The sequence below is a fragment of the Pelobates fuscus genome, unplaced genomic scaffold (assembly GCF_036172605.1).
Source record: "Pelobates fuscus isolate aPelFus1 unplaced genomic scaffold, aPelFus1.pri scaffold_54, whole genome shotgun sequence".
Lineage (NCBI taxonomy): Eukaryota > Metazoa > Chordata > Amphibia > Anura > Pelobatidae > Pelobates > Pelobates fuscus.
The window spans coordinates 112,223-134,001 of NW_026961962.1; the positions used below are offsets into that span (position 1 = coordinate 112,223).

The 21,779-nt window shown below is 45.6% G+C and overlaps 1 protein-coding gene across 1 annotated transcript in view; it reads left to right on the plus strand.

Annotated features, from left to right (window-relative positions):
• LOC134585285 (complement factor H-like) overlaps nt 1-21,704 on the plus strand; it is a gene marked incomplete at its 3' end in the record, with an annotated part of 84,316 nt that extends 62,612 nt beyond the window's left edge. Inside the window, exons 19-24 of the mRNA XM_063440702.1 lie at nt 2,836-3,018; nt 6,889-7,053; nt 9,479-9,661; nt 11,424-11,621; nt 20,256-20,438; nt 21,513-21,704. Coding sequence (XP_063296772.1) covers nt 2,836-3,018; nt 6,889-7,053; nt 9,479-9,661; nt 11,424-11,621; nt 20,256-20,438; nt 21,513-21,704 — 1,104 coding nt within the window. The remainder of the gene's footprint in view (nt 1-2,835; nt 3,019-6,888; nt 7,054-9,478; nt 9,662-11,423; nt 11,622-20,255; nt 20,439-21,512) is intronic.
• Between the last annotated feature and the right edge of the window lie 75 nt (nt 21,705-21,779).

Here is a 21,779-nt window from a genome sequence, read left to right on the forward strand (position 1 = left end):
CTACTCCCCCCACCCCCTTAGTGGTAATCACCCTCCTCCCCTCTCCTTAGTAGTCCTCCCTCCTTACCCCCCTTTGGTGGTCCTTCCCCCCCTTAGTGGTCCTTATCCCCCCTCCCCTACTGGTCCTTATCCCCCTCCCCTAGTGGTCCTTATCCCCCCTCCCCTAGTGGTCCTTATCCCCCCAACCTCCCATAGTGGTCCTTATCCCCCCTCCCTCCCTCCCCTAGTGGTCCTTATCCCCCCTTCCCTCCCATAGGGGTCCTTATCCCCCCCCCTCCCTCCCATAGTGGTCCTTATCCCCCCTCCCCTAGTGGTCCTTATCCCCCCCAACCTCCCATAGTGGTCCTTATCCTCCCTCCCTCACTTCCCTAGTGGTCCTTATCCTCCCTCCCCTAGTGGTCCTTACCCCCCCTCCCTCCCATAGTGGTCCTTATCCCCCCCTCCCTCCCATAGTGGTCCTTATCCCCCCCTCCTCCCTCCCATAGTGGTCCTTATCCCCCCCTCCCTCCCATAGTGGTCCTTATCCCCCCCTCCCTCCCATAGTGGTCCTTATCCCCCCCTCCCTCCCATAGTGGTCCTTATCCCCCCCCTCCCTCCCATAATGGTCCTTACCCCCCCCCTCCCTCCCATAGTGGTCCTTATCCCCCCTCCCTCCCATAGTGGTCCTTATCCCCCCCTCCCTCCCATAGTGGTCCTTATCCCCCCCTCCCTCCCATAGTGGTCCTTATCCCCCACTCCCTCCCATAGTGGTCCTTATCCCCCCCCCTCCCTCCCATAGTGGTCCTTATCCCCCCCTCCCTCCCATAGTGGTCCTTATCCCCCTTCCCTCCCATAGTGGTCCTTATCCCCCCCTCCCTCCCATAGTGGTCCTTATCCCCCCCTCCCTCCCATAGTGGTCCTTACCCCCCCCATCACTCCCCTAGTGGTCCTTATACCCCCCCCTCCCTTAGTGGTCCTTATACCCCCCCTCCCTTAGTGGTCCTTATACCCCACCTCCCCCTTAGTGGTCCTTATACCCCCCTCCCCCTTAGTGGTCCTTATACCCCCCCCACTTAGTGGTCCTTACAACCCCCCCCTCTTAGTGGTCCTTACAACCCCCCCCCCTTAGTGGTCCTTACAACCCCCCCCCCTTAGTGGTCCTTACAACCCCCACCCCCCTCACCCCCTTAGTGGTCCTTACCCTCCCCTCCTGCCCATGTAGCGTGGCCGGGCGGCGCGGAACGCGGGACAGGAACCTCTGTTTCCTGTACCCGGCCGCCGGCGGAATGACCGGAAATGCTCACTCAGTGAGCACTTCCTGTCATTCCGCCGGCGGCCGGGTACAGGAAACAAAGGTTCCTGTCCCGCGTTCCGCGCCGCCCGGCCACGCTACATGGAGAGACCGGCAGGAGGGAGCGCTCTGCGCTTCCCTCCTGCCGGTCACTCAAACCCGGCCGCCCTCCGTGCAGCAGTGCTGCGCCGCCTGGGGCTTGTTAAAGCGCTCAGGCGGCGCAGCATGAGGAGGCGCAGCGGGGACAGGGATCCGGCACCCCCTGGTAAGTTGCGCCCTAGGCGGCTGCCTAGGTCGCCTTACAGGTGGCGCCGGCCCTGGTCTCTCACCCAGTTTGAAACAATTTGCACTTCGCCATCACATATCTCTAGGGGAATTTCAACATTATACACTATGCTACTACTGGGAGGAGAGATGAAGGTCCCCAGGTTCACAGTGAGGTGGGAGAAGGAGATGGGGTGACTCTCACGGGCCAGGAATAGGACAAGATATATGTCCCATAAATGCTCCATCAGCTCCAAATACCAGAAAATGAGCTATAAAGTGCTGACAAACTGGTATAGAATGCCTGATGTACTCCACTGGATGAACGCAGCAATCCCTAAAGAATGCTGGGATTGCAGCTCTCCAAGGGGCACCGGCTTCACATGTGGTGGTCCTGCCCCAACATCTCCCCCTACTGGGCGTTGATACTAGGGATATCACGGAAATCACAGACTCCGATACTCCTTTGCAACTGCTCCCAATGCTTTTGCACCATATCAGCATGCCACTAAGGATGTACAAAAAATCCTTGACCAAGCTTAACCTCTGGAAGCTTCCGGGTGCACCTACCCTCCAGCAGTGGGTGACTAGGATGGAGGAGGTCTCCGAAATGGAATCCCTGACCTCTGCCCTTAATGGCACCTCTGACAAATATATCTCTACCTGGTCACCCTGGTTGGATTGCATCTCCTGGAAGGGTACCGATACCCCCCCCCCCCCCCATCCCTCTAGACCAGAGAAACCCAGAACACAAATCTCATCCCCTGCCCGACCCAAACAAACAAACCCACTCCACCCTGCTTTTTTTTCTCCGTCTTACCCTCCGCTTCTCTTGTTAAAAATAGTTCCTTTCCTCAACCCTCTTGCTACTCCTTTCCAGAACTCCTTTCCATTTTGAACACAGGCTACATGCTCACAACCCACAGCACTTGACTCCCCACTTGGGCATAGTTCAAGTGAGTTAAGGATCTGTCACCCCTGTTTTACTGGGGCTTGCTACGGTCATGCTGACTACGAGTGTAATATCTGTGTTGGAATAGTTTTGTACTATTATGGCTGTTGTAGGCCTACTTACCTGTTTCCACTCAGGCACCTCCCGCTTTTCACGAAAATGTTTAAATAAAGATTCAAGGTAATACACCCAATTCAATGAGATGAAATCGTTATAGAGTGTTCCTTTAACTATATTGAAGGAATTTTTTTCACGTAAACATTTAGGAAAACAAAGTTCATGTTGAGTATTTCTACAATGATATCACACTGAACTAGCATTAATACAAATATTTGTATACCATTTCCAGGCTCCTGCATTTTATCAAAAAAAGTGATGTTGATAAATTATATTGTGCTGCCAGATACACATTTGGAAATTGAAGATGGGGAGAGCATGCAGTTTCAATGCATCAAGGGAATGATTCCAGAACAGGAGCTCAGAGTTACATGTAGTAAAGGTGAAATAAATTACCCAAAGTGTAATAAACAGAGTAAGTATTGTCTTATTATGCATGTATCTTATGCCCCGTTTTCACTGAGTGGTATGGTTTGGGTCTGTATGGTCTGGTACTCTATTTTGAGTGTTTCCACTATGAAAGTGGCCCATACAACTGAACCAAACTGCACTATTCCTAGGCACCCTTCAGATGTAGGTCCATAGGAAATGGTACGGTACGATTAGGGTGGCGCTACTGGCGTCACACTATACAATCCATTGACAGGAAAAAGTCAATGCTCGTGACAAATGACACGCTATGCATTTGGTCTAAACCCCGCATGCCCCTGGCGGTCTGACTTGCAGTGGAAACGCTCACCTAAATAGGCTGGACCATTCTAACCCTTCCGAACCGTACCGACCCAAACCATACCGCTCAGTGGAATCGAGGCATTAGATTTCTAAAGCTCCCTTCCACAAAGCTTCCAGGTTTCAATTTCACAGTCAGTCTTCATACAAGACCACTACCATAATCCTCCATTAATTTGAATTTGTTGAAAACGATTCTTTTAAAATTACTTCATTTAGTTTTCAACTGTTAAAATACAGATACTAGAAGGAATGTAGGGTCTGCCTTGAAAAAATCACACATTTCTGTCATCTGGTAATCTGTCCTCTTTTTGTTTACAATTTGTTTCCTTACAATAATTATATTTTTAGATTTATAGATTTATTTTAATTTCCACGTTATTCATCATATTTTGTGACGCAAGAATACATTGTCATTACAAAGTCAATGCTATTGATACAATATTTATATTTATGTTGGCAATTCTAAGAACCAAATCAGTGAATGTGTGTGTGTTTGTCAGTGTGTCAAATCAGTGAGAGTGTGTCTGTCAGTGAATGTGTGTGTCACTGTCCTCTGTGTGTAAATGTGTGCATGTGTCAGTGTTCTCTGCGTGTCAGCGTCCTCTGAGTGTTACTATTTGTCTGTCAGTGAGCGTGTGTGCCAGTGTGTATCAATTCAGTTAGAGTGTGTCTGTGAGTGATTTTGTCCTTTGTGTGTAAGTGTGTGTGTGTCAGTTTCCTCTGTGTGTAAATGTGTGTGTCAGTGCCCTTTTTGTGTAACTGTGTATGTGTTTCGGTGTCCTGTGTGCGTCTGTGTGAGTGCCAGTGTCCTCTGTATGTAACTGTTATATGTGTATTATATTTTCATTTTTTTTTTTTTTTTTTTTTAATTCTTTATTTTTGCAGTGCATATGGTGTTAACATTCAGGCACGTGGTACCCCAAAGGCAATCCGCATGCATACTTAAAACAAAGAGTGATAACATGGAAAGCATTAGGGTATGGTAGTACAATGCACTATTTTTATATTTATAAACAGGCTTAAATCACGCTATTTAGGCATATTATAGATTATATTTGTTGAACATGCTAAACTAGGCAATTTTATGTATACGTTAGTAATCTATTAAACAGACGATTATATCTGCGTTAAACCCCAGCGATGCACATAAAAAAGAAAAACAGTGGTCTAATATTTATATTCGTGTCTACATGCTGAGTTACATGCTAGTGGATTCGTTTTTGTAATCGCTTATGTAGTCGCTATGTGGTTGCATATGTAGCTTATCTCATCTATACTTGGTTAGGCTTAAGTATTGATTGTTCGATTACTTGTTGAACTGACAGGTATACTTAGGACTACCCTACATTTGTGGATAACATTAGCTTGTCACAGTTGCTTAGAACATTTGATAATTTAACAGCTTTATAACAGTAACTTGCTATCATATTATGGATAGCATATGATTAAGGACTATTTAGCTATGTCGCATGAAAGCAGCACGATTAGTCTTGAAGTGGTTTACAACATATATCGTATTCTGCACTGTTTTTGTGAGTATGCATACATGCCTAGAGGACCTGCCCTATTACAAGACAGATAATACGATTCAAGAGACTGATTGATAAAAAACCTCAGGCAGGCTCATAGATTATCAGCAAGTTTTCAGGTACTTATGGTAAACGGTTGGTAGGTACCGCAGATTATTGTGCCCCAGGGACCTCCCCATCTACATGGTATGCTGGGTGGGCAGAGGACCCCTGCCCCTCAGGTTGAACTAGGGCTAATGGGGGAAGGCAGGCATATAGTACAGACAGCAGACAGCAATATTAAGAAAAAGAGGGTCCAGAACAAAGGTCAAGACTCTGCATGGAGTTAACTGTTGCAGCGTGATAGTGGCAGATATCTCAGGGACTCGCCGTGAGTGTTCACCTCTAGCTGTAGGTTGCTGCGTCCGTGGGTTCTGACTGCAAGATGGAGAGTTTGTGCGAGCTGTCGCCCCCTTGTGGAGAGGCTGTCATCAGGTGTTATCGCCTTGTTGTGGAGGCCGATCAGGCTGGAGTCCCTCCGTGGAGTGTCGCCTCCTGACGGGTCGGCCCGAAGGTAGGTTCTTTGGTGGGGAGCGATATGGGCTACTTCTGAGCCTCGTTCGCAGGTCTGTCGCTATCTCCATTCCACTCGCCGCCTGTGGGCCCGGACTTTTAGCGGTTATGTTCCGGCGGGTATCGAGTGGGCACAGATCAGAGCCCCATCCGATCCAGTCTCTCCGACCCCGGTGTCTGTCTCCACCAGGGCTCTGTGGGGAGTGTGGACAGTCAAGAGGGAGAGTCCACATGCCTCTGGGTATGAGTTTTCAGCGTTGAGTTTGCCGCCATTTTACACGCGGCTCCAGGCCTTATCCATAATGTGGTGGCAGTTCTTTGCCGCAGGTTCACTGCTGTCGCCGGGGTCTCGGGGCACGGGCCAGGATAACCCCCACTGGCCCAAGGGGGGGAGGCGGGGCCCGCTCCACGAACTTGTAGGGGTCTGGCGCGACACAGTCAGGCGGGATAGCAGGGCAGTGGCCGTCTACCCCGCTCACCGCCTAAGTAGGCCTCATCCTATGCGGACAACATGCGTCTTTCTGAGGGAATAAAACAGGGAGTGCAAGCCTCTCCTCAGGTCCAGGGCCCCTTCGTGTATCGGACCGCGTTCACTGGCCGTCAGGAGTGTGCTAGGTTAGCTTTGACTTGCTTAAATTTCGCCTGATTGCAGGAGCTCTTGTTTCATGCGGCTGATCTGCATGGCGGTCAGGCCCCGCCCCCATATTTTCATTTTTTGACTTTTATACACCTGATTAATATACACTCCTCCTTACATACACAATATTCACAGTATATGTCATATATATTTGTAAAATATTCTTCACTCCTTTTAGTCAGGCTTGTTCTCCAATATAGGATTAACTTAAATATTAGTGTCTACACATTTCATTTGGAATTTAAATCAATAGAAATTACTTTCTCGAGCGATGGGTGCTGATGATCTTTTTTTAGACTTGCAGTGTTATTTTTCCATAAAAGGTTGAGAAACACTGAATTGGTGTGCTGAAATTGAACACGTTCTTTTTGGTTGTGCACTGTCTTAATTTATTTTTCTTATCTTTCTACTTTATCTCTCTACTCGCCTCACTACAGCTAAGCGAGAGCTCTTGCTCAGGAGATTCCATTAGCACTGCTGAGGTAAACTGGGCTAGCTCATTGGCTGAGAGAATCAGCTGATCTCTCCCAACCAATGAGATAAGTCCTGCACTGCCAGTCTTAGCTTAGTGAACAGAGCTCCCTGCTCTCACTGAGCTATAGTGAAGGTGGGAAACCGTGCCCAGCGGGCCCCAAGTAAGAAGTGAAAATTCTAAAATAGTTTGTCTTCTTGCTATGTGTGGCTGCCAGGAATGCTATAGGGGTTATGATGCGTGAAGTGTTCATTTAAAATTTGCATAAAGGCTTGACTACAAGAGGGGCACATAGCAGTTTCTTGTCTGACAAACTTGATTCAACAATGATGTGAAAATAAAACATTTTCTTGTTAATTAAAGATGAGCATAAATGTGAAAACCCACCTTCTATAAGATTTGGACAAATTGAACCAACAAGCAATCGAAGTAATGTCAAATACAGATGTGATAATGGATACCAATTAAGTGGACCAGAGGAAAGTATCTGCATTGGTGGGAACTGGTCCTTACCTCCGATCTGTTTAAGTGAGTACATCATGAATTTTGCTTGAGCATCCATAGTAAAGTTTTGAGACTGTAATAAATATTTTACAAAACAGTTCACAGACCCTCCATTCTTTTTTTTTTTTATTCTTTATTTTTGATATGCAGGTGGGTACAACAGTGCCTGTATCGCCACAACAGCTTCAGCAGGCTCGATTTTCATGGTCATAACATAACAAAATTGTGGCATGTTTGGTTTGCATATATTTTTTAAAATAGAAAAGGTAACGATTTGGTAAACAAGTGTTTGAGTAGTAATTATCATGCTTAGTTAGTACAGTACGAAACGTGGTTTAACAGTTGAGCTTAGAGTATGCTGGAACAGTAAGTGTCCCTGAGTTTTAGCTATCCACATCTGTCTAGGCGCAGGAGCGTGGGTGCGCTTTTGTATGGGGTAGCCAAGCTGAGCATACTATATCTGAGTAGGCTGGCGTTGTGTGCGACTGGTATAAAACCGGCTACGTACTTGCTATCGTTATTAGGGCGTTTTCACCAAGTTGTGTGTCAACGGCTGTATGTAGTTTATGTATAGCTACTCAGTGCTTACGGTAGCTGGTTACTGTGAATAGTAGCTGGACAAGCTTACAGGCTAGTAGTTCTAGTGTGATATCTTACAGGCTTGCTTATGGTTCTTACTTATGGTGGCTAAAGATAGGAAGTAGCTGGCCTAGTATGTAGCCTAGACATAGATTATAGGGTGACAAGAAGCTGCTGGGTGCAGTTATGATTGTAAAACTTGCAAATATGTGTCTCTATTTTACATGACAGTATAAGCATATAAATCAGGTTTGTGTATGACATTACTGGGATACTGCCCTAGGATAGGAGCATGCAGATTAAATCAGTAGAGGGCATTGCAATAGTATATGGATATTCAGGCCCATTGAGAAGTCCGGGATGAGGTGGGACCGCCAATATTGAGTATAGTGTCCCAATTGACGCATCTCTGCTGTGATCAGCCAACCCCCTGTGCTGGTAAGGCAGGATCCCCCAAGGGTGATTGCGGCAGAGCTCGGTCCGGCAAACCTTCTTGCTGTACTTCACGTCGTAGCTCCGACTTCAGGTTTAGACGCCCTCGGTCTGCTGGTATGTCGTGGGAGTGGGGCAGACATGTTGCGGTTTGCAGGGTCCGTCCGAGTGGTCGCGACCTCTGCGGTGCGTCGTGAGGCAGGCTCTTTGGGCTAGCTGGGTATGAAGGTGCCAGGTTGCTCGGAGCAAGGTAAGCCCTCTGTTGGTGTTGGCTGGGTGTAAGTGGGTTTGAAGAGTGCTTGCGGTGGTGCTTAGCCGTCGATAGGTTTCGTACCTTTCCCGGTTGGGTCTGTGCTTCAGGACGGGTGCTGGACCTTGCCGGGCGGATTTTCCGGCGCCATGTTCGTTTATGTGGCCTCCGTTTTTCCTTCCTTAGCGGCCATGCTGCACCACAGCTTTGTCCAGGAGTCGTGGGCTGCCCGGTGTGAGCGGCACGCTTGGTTCAGGCTGGGCTCCAGCAGGCTTGTGCCGGCGTGCGGCTATTGTGGCCCAGAAGTTTGTAAATAGGACGTCAAGCCTCTACTGCAGAGACAGTCGGTTGGGTTGAGGCGGTGAGATGCACACTGTGTCCGCCATCTTGGTCTTGGCGGGTAGTTTGTCTCGAGTGTATCGTGGCAGGAACTTCACAAGTTAGTCACCGTTGAAAGTTGCCAGGATAACCCCCGCCGGCCGGGGAGACCCTCCATTCTTATACATCTTTATTTGAAAGCCAATATTTTAGGCTTTAGAAAGAGTGGATTTTAGGAATTTATTCATTAAACCAAAAATACGGATATTCGACAAGGGAATAAAAAAAATCAGATTTATAGGAAAAGTCAACCCATTGTTGTTCCCATAGTTGTCTGCTTCCCATGATGTCATCAACTCACAGATTCAGTGAACTGTGGCAGGAATAGTGAGTTCACACACATTGCTTGTGTGTGAAATTCTTCTGTGGACTAAAATGCTGAAGGAGTGGGTCGCAAACCCTTATTTGCCTAGCTGATCCAGCAGGCATTGTGCAACAATAAATGAATAGATTGCAATTTGTCATATTGTAGTGTGCCTTGCGTCTTAAAGGCGCACTATAGTCACCAGAGCAATTACAGCTTAATGTAGTTGTTCTGGTGAGTATATTCATTCCCTGCAGGTATTTCCATGTAAACACTACCTTTTTAGAGAAAATGCAGTGTTTACATTGCCCCCTAGGGATACCTTTACTGTCCAGACACTTAAATGATGGTTTTAACACTACAGAGTCAGGAATACAGTATTTTATTCCTCACCCTATAGTGTTCCTTTTATTCCTAGGGTGTTTTTTTTTTATTTATTTACTTGGTTACTGTTTCATTTGTACAGTCAGTGTACAGTATTGTTAATGTTTAAATGAATATTTTAGAGACGGAAAAAAAATGTCCAGCACCTCCAAGAATCATCTATGGAGAAATGAAATCCTTAGTCCATACAGAATACCCTTCCGGATCTACAGTAGAATATCAATGCCAGCAGCTTTACAAGCATCAGGGAAATCTAACAATTGTATGTGAAAATGGAAGTTGGTCAGATGTCCCTGTTTGTTTGGGTGAGTAAACTAACAATGTTTCGCTTAAGGTAAATATATATAGTAATCAGGGTTGGTAGAACCACTGGCAAATTATGTAATCAGAACAGAGAAAAAAAAAAAGAATATTCATCAACAATGCACAGTGTTGTGCATTTTACTGCAAAATGTATTTTAACCCCTTAATGACACAACTTCTGGAATAAAAGGGAATCATGACGGAATATATCCGTCGTCTGCCCTTAAGGGGTTAATGTAATGCTCGTTGTGTATTATTGCATTGCTGAGCTCCACAACAGTAAAACAAACAAGTGCATTTGGGTTGACACTGTAGGGAATAATGTGGAGTAGTTGGCATTGTGGAAGATAAGATGGAAACAAATCCATACAGTACCTCCCATTCTCTCTTTTAGTACCCCACTATAATAAAATGGAAGTCAGGTGGATAAAACCCTGCAAAGTTAACAACCTTACATCTTATTTCTCCACAGGCCTTGTTATTTTCCTATATCTGCTTTCTATTTCACTTCCAGTCCCCAAATTCCCTCCCCTGCCAAAGTCCCGTCCTCTTCTTAAGTCTAAACTCATGTCCCCTCATCTTACTAGGTTTCCATATCACCTCCTCTTGTTAAGTCCCTGCGTCCCCTTCACTTCCTATGGCCCTATGCCCTCTCCTTTCTATGTATCCCTTCCTCCCCCAAATCCCCATGTACACAGTAAATTATGGAGAACAAGCTGAATGAGGAGAGAATTCATAGTCTTGATACAAGACAATAAGTGAGTGTTTGGATTTTACTGTAACATACACTTTGAGTTTTGAGCTCTGTTGGGGTTTTGGCGAAAGGGCAGAGTCCAATATTAAGCAAATTTTAATCCTGGGAATGCATGCAATAATGGCTACGACAAAAAGCAAAGTCGGGGTCAGAATCCAGGTCAGGAGTTAAAAGTTTGTTCCATAAGCATTGTTAGAATATAAGTGCCAAGTTCAGAAATTTGGGAAGACACAGAAGACAGGATATAGCAACAGAGTAGTTGGGATGTCTGAGCCAAGGGCAACAGCCAAATGTGTAGAGTAGTAATGGATACAGGCTGCAAAGGATCTATGTAACACAAAACCATGCAGACCAGGGGACTCAGTCGAACGACTTGATGTTCTCATGGTAATTCTTAAATAGGAAAAGTGAACTACAATAATCTGAAATAATTTATTAGAAAACAAAGAGCCAGTATGACTTCACTGAGCCTGACAACTGAGTAATTTAACTCTTACTTGAGAGACATTCTAACGCCTAAGTTCTTATGTCCCCCCTCTCTCCAATCCCCCATACCACTGTAAGAAGAGTCCTTATGTCCCCTCGTCTTTCCAAATGCCTGTATTCCCTCCTATCACAAAGCCTAATTCATTTTCTTACAACTGAAGTTGCCTCATGCCTGCATATGGAGCAGGAGGGGGAGAGAGGGTGGCTGTGGGACAAATGAAGGGGAGGGGTGAGAGAGGTTGGCTATGGGGCAAATGAAGGGGAAGGCCCGGTGGATTCTAGTTACGCCTCTGATTGTAAACATGTCTTGGGGAGAGAACAAGCCCCAATGCCCCCCCGATCTGCACTTGCTAGTAGTTTTTAAGGTATTACAGTGTTGAATTGTGAGCTATTTCATCAATGCATTTCTTTTCTTGCAAATGCTGTGTCTCACTTATTTTGTATTTCTCTACATTTGCAACATCTGTGCTTGTGTTTAGAATTAAAATGAAAAAATTAGTGGAAATTGTCTCCTCTGTTTTCAGAACCATGCACAGTAAGTCAGAAAGACATGACAAAAAATAACATACAGCTAAGGTGGAAAACAGATAATAAATTGTATTCTGAACATGACAACACTGTGGAGTTTATCTGCTCCCCTGGATTTGAAATTCAGCCATCTTCAACGCTTCGAGTTAAATGCAACAGAGGAAAATTAATGTACCCTAGATGCTTTAAGCAAGGTAAGCCTGATGACTGTGTGCGGTATTGAGAAGGGTTTCCAGATGCACCAAAATTCCCTGGACATGTATAAATATGACATGCTGATAGACAGGACATGCTAAGAGCTGCCCAGAATATGTGTATTCAATTCATATCTTGCAGGATGTAAATCAGTTCTTTAAAGGGATTCTATAGAGCCAAGAATAGAAAGCTATTATTGGCACTATAGCTCCCCCTCCCCCCCCCCTGCCACAGTGAATAGAGGGTTAAAATTCCTTTATTTACTTGATCTCAGTGCAAATGTCTGTTGGCGCTGGGTCGTGGCTCGTCCTCCTCAGACGTTACCAGCGAGGGGGCGCTAATGCGCATGCGTAGCGGTGCCGTACGCGCAATAGGTCCTCTCCATGGGAAAACATTAAATAGCTGACGTTGGATGTTCTCATGCATGTTTTACATGTCAGCACTAAGTGCTATAGGCACACTGTACGCAGACCACTTCAATGAGCTGAAGTGGTCTGGGGACCTATGGTGTCCCTTTAATAAGGATGAGATCCCAAATGAGCAACTATGATTAGTTGTTTTACTTTGTGCAGGTATAAATGCTACGTATTACAGGGCAGCGCTTTTCATGTTAAAAGCATCCCCCAAGTAGCAGTATCTAGGAAAATATGGTAAATCCAGCAACCACTAGATGGAGACAAAGTCACACTTCACAACATTAACAAATATGGATCTGGGACTGGAAGTTGCTGGACCAGAAAACAGGCAGTGACATGGAGGCAGGACTGTGTAGAAAACATTGTGTGCTAACCTGACTGACAGGAGCTCTGGTCTGGCCAGACGTACTCAAAGCTATACCTCTTAAGGCAACCTAAGTGCAATGCACTGACAGCATTCTGCATAGTACTACCGCTCTATGCTCATGCTGGGTTTGTTTGGGACATATCACTAGATGAGTGACACCAGTGAATTAACTCAGGATGGTGCAACAGAATTCTAAATTCTGGCTGATCCTGCTGGATACGCTATCGTTGGGAGGTATTCAAATTTGTTTACTCAGATACTATGTAGTGGTTATGGTGCATAGAATTCCCCTTATTTATTATTATTGCCATTTATATAGCGCCAACAGATTCCGTAGCGCTTTACAATATTATGAGAGGGGATTTAACTATAAATAGGACAATTACAAATAAACTTACAGGAACAATAGGTTGAAGAGGACCCTGCTCAATTGAGCTTACCGTATATACTCGAGTATAAGCCGAGTTTTTCAGCTCATTTTTTGTGCTGAAAAACCCCAACTCGGCTTATACTCAAGTCAATAGTCTGTATTATGGCAATTTGCATTGCCATAATACAGACAGGGGGCTGTGGGGGCTGTCAGAGCTGTAACTTACCTTTCCTGCAGCTCCTGTCAGCTCCCTCCTCCTCCACGCCGTCCGTTCAGCACCTCGGTCAGCTCCCAGTGTAAATCTCACGAGAGCCGCGGCTCTCGCGAGACTTACAGTGTGAGCTGACAGAAGAGCTGAATGGACGGCGCGGAGGAGGAGGGAGCTGACAGGAGCTGCAGGAAAGGTAAGTTACAGCTCTGACAGCCCCCACAGCCCCCCACTGAACTGCCAATGTCACTGGACCACCAGGGAAGGAGAGCCCCCCTCCCTGCCATATATCAAGCAGGGAGGGGGGACGAAATAAATATATAATAATAATAAAATAAAATAATAATTAAATTAAATAAAAATTAATAATAAGAAATAATAATAAAAAAATATGAAATTAATTAAAAATAATCATATTGCCCACCCCCCACCAAAGCTCTGCAACACACACACACTACACACACTGCACATATACACACGCTGCACTCATACACACACGCTGCACTCATACACACACGCTGCACTCATACACACACGCTGCACTCATACGCACACACTGCATTCATACACACACACTGCACTCATACACACGCTGCACTCATACACACGCTGCACTCATACACACGCTGCACTCATACACACGCTGCACTCATACACACGCTGCATTCATTATACACACACTGTAAATAAATATTCAATTAATATATTTTTTTTAGGATCGAATTTTATTTAGAAATTTACCAGTAGCTGCTGCATTTCCCACCCTAGTCTTATACTCGAGTCAATAAGTTTTCCCAGTTTTTTGGGGTAAAATTAGGGGCCTCGGCTTATATTCGGGTCGGCTTATACTCGAGTATATACGGTACATTCTATAGGAGGTGGGGTGTAAAACACATTAGGACAGGGATTTGCAATCAAATAAGTTTGTGCTTGTGGAAAGATATTGTGCATTAGGAAACATATTGTGTATTAGCAATATCTGGGAGAAATACAGTGTGCATGTGTCTATGTGTATGGAAAGGAATTTCAGGGATATTCAAAAGCAAAATTAATCAAGTAAGTATAGAATAACTTTTGGCTGCAACCCCAAAAATAGAGCTTATAAGGTAATAGTAATTAAGAATATAATATAGGGGGTGCCAACACAGTAAAAATATTATGCTAAGTAATATTTATTAATAGTTACAGGAACTCTATAGTGACAGGAATACAAATGTATATTCACACTATACTACACTATAGGTGTCAAACACCATTTAGTCCCCTTGCACCCGCCCCATCAAAAAGGTAGTTTACTTGCCAGTCCGGTCACAGCTGGCTCTGCGCCAATCAGCATCTCCTCATAGAACTTCGGTGAATAAGTGCATCTCCATGAGGAACATTCAGCACCTCCATTCAGAGGGTGGAGACGCTAAATTACAGTGTTACGAGCCACAATCATGACCGGATTTTCTATAAATCTATAAATCCCCTCAGTTACAGAGCGAGTTTCTTGCATCATTAGCTTTGATTTGTTCAGAGCAGAAGTGAGTGCTTCTCATAGGGAAGCTCAAGATTCAATCACAGCAATTTACATGCGTGCTGTGTGTGTCCCAATGCATGTGCATGGGCACAAGTAATCGGTAATGATGACTTCACAGGACATGGATAGAGGCTTTAGTGAGGAAACTCTCTCGGTGCTAGAATAACGATGAGTTTTCTTGACTTTGAAACTTTTCAATGACAAAAGGGTTGGGCAGTATTTTAAACAGTGGTCTACCTACCTCGGTTGCAGGGGTCACAGCTGCAACTGGGCCCCTCAATCCAGGGGGCCGAGACGCAGCCGTGACCCCTGCGACCATGGGCTGCCTGCATACCTTCTGGGCCGGTGCACAGCCACACAGGCCTGGTCTGTGGTTGCTGGGTGTCTGGTAGGAGCAGGGCCGGATTAAGAGCCCAGAGGGCCTGGAGCTGACAATTATGATGGGCCTAATTACGGAATCTTATCGACCAAAAACACTAAAACAGTCATACCTCTCAAGCATCATGTATCTGATGGAGATGGTGCTGGAGGGAAACTCAAAGGATGCAGCTATAAGAAAACACATACTCTATGCTAATCTCCCTCTAATTTATGCGTTCATCTTATAAGTAAATCCATACCCCCTAACAGCAGTGTCCAGTGAAGCAGGAAATCAATGGGCGCGGTAAAAGGGTGTGCCACTGGCGCCAATCACGTGACCAGACCTGCCAAAAGGGGTGAACATGCCCAGAAAGGGGGCATGTTTGTCCAAAGAATTGGAAGGTCAGTCTGGCATGTCAGGCTGCCCGCCAATCCTGCAGGCTGTCCAACTAAGGACATACTATGCAGGCAGCACCCTGAGCTTGACATAAATGTGTCTAATGATGCGCTCACTCCATGCTTTCTAAGGACTGTACCCCTAGCACTCGCTGGTCCACTAGTCTCCTTACCTTCTTACTAGCAGGCAGAAGTTCCTGGTATATAGTCTGAGTTAAGGTTGCCACCTTTTTGGAAAAATATACCAGCCTTAATAATTTGTATAAATAATTAGTTAAGCGTGACATCACATGATGTAAATCACAAGGAGTGACATCAGAGAAAATTCTGTAAAATCACCAACAAACTACTCACAGTTTGATTCTGCTGTATAGATGGATTGCTCCCAGTGTCTCCCTGTCTCTCAGTGTCTCAGTCTTGCAAGTCACCCAGTGTCTCAGTGTCCCTATGTATCACAGTGTCAGTGTCCCCATGTCGCCCAGTCCCCTAGTTTCCCAGTGTCTGTGTCCCCATTTCTCCCAATGTCTCAGTGTGTCCCCATGTCACTAGGATACTGGGGACACAGTGAGACCCGGGGACACAGTGAGACCCGGGGACACTGAGAGACCCGGGGACACTAGAGACATGGGGACACTAGAGACATGGGGACACTAGAGACATGGGGACACTAGAGACATGGGGACACTAGAGACATGGGGACACTGAGAGAACCGGGGAAACTGGGAGACATGGGGACACTGGGAGACAGGGGGACACTGGGAGACATTTAGGGAAACTGGGAGAAATGGGGACACAGACACTAGGGACACAGAGACTGGTAGACATGGGGACACTGAAACATTTGGGGACACTAAGACACTAGGCACACAGAGACATGGAAACACAGACACTGGGAAACTAGGGGACACTGGGAGACTAGGGGACACTGGCTGGGAGACAGACACTTGGGGACACTGGGATACATGGGGACAGTTGGGACAGACATGGGGACACTGGGACATATAGAGACACTGGGAGACATGGGGACACTAGGCACACTGAGACACTAGGAACACAGACACTGGGAGACATGGGGACACTGAAACATTTGGGGACACTAAGACACTAGGGACACAGAGACATGGGAACACAGGCACTGGGAGACTAGGGAACACTGGGAGACTAGGGAACACTGGCTGGGAGACAGGCACTTGGGGACACTGGGAGACATGGGGACAGTTGGGACATATGGGGACACTAGGCACACAGACACTGAGAGACACGGGGACACAAACATTTGGGGACACTAGGACACAGAGACATGGGAACACAGACACTGGGAGACTAGGGGACACTGGCTGGGAGACAGACACTTGGGGACAGTTGTGGACATAGACATGAGGACACTGGGACATATAGGGACACATGGGGTCACTAGGTACACTGAGAGACATGGAACACAGACACTGGGAGACTTGGGGACACACACTAGGGACACTGGCTGGAGGACATGGGGACACTGAGAGACATGGGGACATAGTGTCTCCGTGTCCCAATGTCTCAGTGTCTCCCAATGTCCCTATGTCTTACAGCATCCCCATGTGTCTCAGCGTCCCCTAGTGTCTCAGCGTCCCCTGGTGTCTCAGCGTCCCCTAGTGTCTCAGCGTCCCCTAGTGTCTCAGCATCCCCTAGTGTCTCAGCGTCCCCTAGTGTCTCAGCGTCCCCTAGTGTCTCAGTGTCCCCATGTTTTCCAGTGTCCCCAAGTGTCTGTGTCCTAGTGTCTCAGTGTCCTCTTGTGTCTGTGTCACCATATGTCCCCTAGTGTCTCAGTGTCCCCTAGTGTCAGTGTCCCCATGTTTTCCAGTGTCCCCAAGTGTCTCAGTGTTACCAGGTCTTCCAGTGTCTGTGTCCCCTAGTGTCTCAGTGTCCCCACATGTCCCCTAGTGTCTCAGTGTCCCCATGTGTCCCTGCTGCCTTTCCCCCCATCCCTCACTTACCTGAGCTGTAGAGCTGCTTTCTGGACTCTGTGCTGTGTTGCTGCTCCCCCACGGATCAAGGAGTAGTAGAGAGAGGCAGGGTTATGCTGTAACTTCCTATCCCTGCCTCTCTCCACACACAGTGACCCCTACTGGCCGGTGCTGGTATTGCAGAGTAATCTATTCATTTTCTCATTTACTCTGAGAAAAATACATGCATTGTATTACTGGTATTACTGCAATACCGGCACAGCCAGGCAACCTCAAATACCAATACCGGCTGTGCCAGTAAAATACCAGTCAGGTGGCAAACCTAAGAGTAGTGTGTAAAAAAAAAAAAAAAAAAAATTATTTTTTAATTTTTTTAATGGGCCTATTCCATGGGCCTGGGCCTGGAGCTGCAGCTCCATCAGCCCCTATGTTAATCCGGCCCTGGGTAGGAGGGCAGAGCTATGCTGCTCCCTTCCTGCCTGTGTTTAGCGTGGCCGAGCGGTCTGACAGGAAGTGCTCACTGTGAGAGCACTTCCTGTCAGACTGGGAAACATGGCGAGCCAAGTACAGGAGAGGGAGAGAGGTAGGACTGGGACAAATGAAGGGGAGGGGAGAGAGAGGTAAGGGTATGAGGCACAGGGAGTGGAGGGGGCAGAGAGGGAGACTATGGGACCAATGAAGGGGAGGGGGGGGAGAGGGTGGCCATGGGACAAATGAAGGAGGGGGAGAGCATGGCTGTGGGGCAAGTGAAGGGAAATGGGGAGAGAGGGTGGCTATGGGGCAAATGGTGGGGAGGGAGGAGAGAAGGTGGCTATGGAGCAAATTAAGGAGAGGGGGATAGAGGGTGGCTATGGGGCAAATGAAGGGGAGGGGGAGAAATGGTGGCTATGGGGCACATGGAGGGGAGGTGGAAGTGAGGTTAGGGTATGGGACACAGGGAGTGGAGGGAAAAGAAAGGGAGGCTATGGGACCAATGAAGGGAGGGGGGAGAGAGGGTGGCTATAGGGCAAATGAGGGGAGGGGAGAGAGAGGGAAGAATGGGACAATGGGAGGGTGGAGGGTATGAGACACATGGAGGGGTTGAGGGGGGAGAGGGAATGGGACACATGGAGGGCCTGTGGGGAGAGAATGAGACATCCAGGGGGGGAAAGGCACACATGGGATGGGGGCCCAGGGCATTTTTCACACCGGGGCCCAGTGGATTCTAGTTACGCTTCTGCTTGTAAACATGTAATATATGATGCTAGTGCAAATAATATTTTATAGGGTTTGTTAATTTATTTATTTTTTGGTTTAGTAGGGGAATAGTAGGAGGGAAAGGATTTGTTTCCCTCTTTATTTTTTTTATTTTATTTTTGGAGTACTTGCAACACTTACATAGTATAGTAAGTTGTAAGTAAGATGGACTTACTAGTATTTCAATTTTGTTTTAAAACTTTATTAATCTGTCGTAAGAGCATTTTGAATATATATATATTATGCGAAATTCATGTTATAAACGCAATTAATGCACATACAAAACCCTCTCTACACTAGTTATGCCACTGACTCTACTCTACACATTCTGCAATATACCCAACAGTGTAGGGGTAAAGGGAATAAATATGTAGGTTTTGAAGTGTTACCTGTCTGGTCTTGAATGAATGGTCACATTCGTCCATTGCTGGTATGAGTTGGTAAAGCTAAGGTGAAGTGTAATCACTGCTTTAGGCATATTTCTAGTGAATGCTGGGCTGTGGGCTGCTGGGGACCCTCTTTTAACTGTTTGAAAACAGATTAATGACGTAAGAATGAAAGGAGGAACAATAGGTCTCTCACCCAGTTTGAAACAATTTGCACTTCGCCATCACATATCTCTAGGGGAATTTCAACATTATACACTATGCTACTACTGGGAGGAGAGATGAAGGTCCCCAGGTTCACAGTGAGGTGGGAGAAGGAGATGGGGTGACTCTCACGGGCCAGGAATAGGACAAGATATATGTCCCATAAATGCTCCATCAGCTCCAAATACCAGAAAATGAGCTATAAAGTGCTGACAAACTGGTATAGAATGCCTGATGTACTCCACTGGATGAACGCAGCAATCCCTAAAGAATGCTGGGATTGCAGCTCTCCAAGGGGCACCGGCTTCACATGTGGTGGTCCTGCCCCAACATCTCCCCCTACTGGGCGTTGATACCAGGGATATCACGGAAATCACAGACTCCGATACTCCTTTGCAACTGCTCCCAATGCTTTTGCACCATTTCAGCATGCCACTAAGGATGTACAAAAAATCCTTGACCAAGCTTAACCTCTGGAAGCTTCCGGGTGCACCTACCCTCCAGCAGTGGGTGACTAGGATGGAGGAGGTCTCCGAAATGGAATCCCTGACCTCTGCCCTTAATGGCACCTCTGACAAATATATCTCTACCTGGTCACCCTGGTTGGATTGCATCTCCTGGAAGGGTACCGATACCCCCCCCCATCCCTCTAGACCAGAGAAACCCAGAACACAAATCTCATCCCCTGCCCGACCCAAACAAACAAACCCACTCCACCCTGCTTTTTTTTCTCCGTCTTACCCTCCGCTTCTCTTGTTAAAAATAGTTCCTTTCCTCAACCCTCTTGCTACTCCTTTCCAGAACTCCTTTCCATTTTGAACACAGGCTACATGCTCACAACCCACAGCACTTGACTCCCCACTTGGGCATAGTTCAAGTGAGTTAAGGATCTGTCACCCCTGTTTTACTGGGGCTTGCTACGGTCATGCTGACTACGAGTGTAATATCTGTGTTGGAATAGTTTTGTACTCTTATGGCTGTTGTAGGCCTACTTACCTGTTTCCACTCAGGCACCTCCCGCTTTTCACGAAAATGTTTAAATAAAGATTCAAGGTAATACACCCAATTCAATTAGATGAAATCGTTATAGAGTGTTCCTTTAACTATATTGAAGGAATTTTTTTCACGTAAACATTTAGGAAAACAAAGTTCATGTTGAGTATTTCTACAATGATATCACACTGAACTAGCATTAATACAAATATTTGTATACCATTTCCAGGCTCCTGCATTTTATCAAAAAAAGTGATGTTGATAAATTATATTGTGCTGCCAGATACACATTTGGAAATTGAAGATGGGGAGAGCATGCAGTTTCAATGCATCAAGGGAATGATTCCAGAACAGGAGCTCAGAGTTACATGTAGTAAAGGTGAAATAAATTACCCAAAGTGTAATAAACAGAGTAAGTATTGTCTTATTATGCATGTATCTTATGCCCCGTTTTCACTGAGTGGTATGGTTTGGGTCTGTATGGTCTGGTACTCTATTTTGAGTGTTTCCACTATGAAAGTGGCCCATACAACTGAACCAAACTGCACTATTCCTAGGCACCCTTCAGATGTAGGTCCATAGGAAATGGTACGGTACGATTAGGGTGGCGCTACTGGCGTCACACTATACAATCCATTGATTGGCGGACAGGAAAAAGTCAATGCTCGTGACAAATGACACGCTATGCATTTGGTCTAAACCCCGCATGCCCCTGGCGGTCTGACTTGCAGTGGAAACGCTCACCTAAATAGGCTGGACCATTCTAACCCTTCCGAACCGTACCGACCCAAACCATACCGCTCAGTGGAATCGAGGCATTAGATTTCTAAAGCTCCCTTCCACAAAGCTTCCAGGTTTCAATTTCACAGTCAGTCTTCATACAAGACCACTACCATAATCCTCCATTAATTTGAATTTGTTGAAAACGATTCTTTTAAAATTACTGCTAATCTTCATTTAGTTTTCAACTGTTAAAATACAGATACTAGAAGGAATGTAGGGTCTGCCTTGAAAAAATTACACGTTTCTGTCATCTGGTAATCTGTCCTCTTTTTATTTACAATTTGTTTCCTTACAATAATTATATTTTTAAAATAGACTTTTTTTAATTTCCACGTTATTCATCATATTTTGTGACGCAAGAATACATTGTCATTACAAAGTCAATGCTATTGATACAATATTTATATTTATGTTGGCAATTCTAAGAACCTTCTAAGGTCACCCCCATGTTCTTTAGATACTCTGAAATCGAAAATAGATTTCTACTCATTTTATCAGCTGTTTATGTCAATCAAGATCAACCATGCCATTTGTGAAATGCATGTTGGAAACAAAATCCCCCAAAATACATTATTATTCAATCATATGGCTAATTTTAAGATATTATCCAAATAGACAAACCATTACTATATGTCTGTTTAGTTTTTTTCTATGGAAAATGCAATGAATTGAGAAGTAGCTGATTTCAATTCTGCCTTTTTAGAGCCTTGCCGATTGTCATTAGAAGAAATCAACAAGAATAATTTAATAATGAGAGTGGCCATTACTAAAGATAGTATGTATGATCATGGAGTGAAAATACCCCTTCGGTGTAAACCTGGATTTTTCACTGTATCTGTTTTAAGTTTGGAGTGCTATAATGGAGTAATGAGATATCCCACCTGCTTTAACGAACGTAAGTATTATCTTCTATTAATATTGGAGCTTGGAGTAGTGGCATTTTTTCAAACATATTTATATTTAATATTGG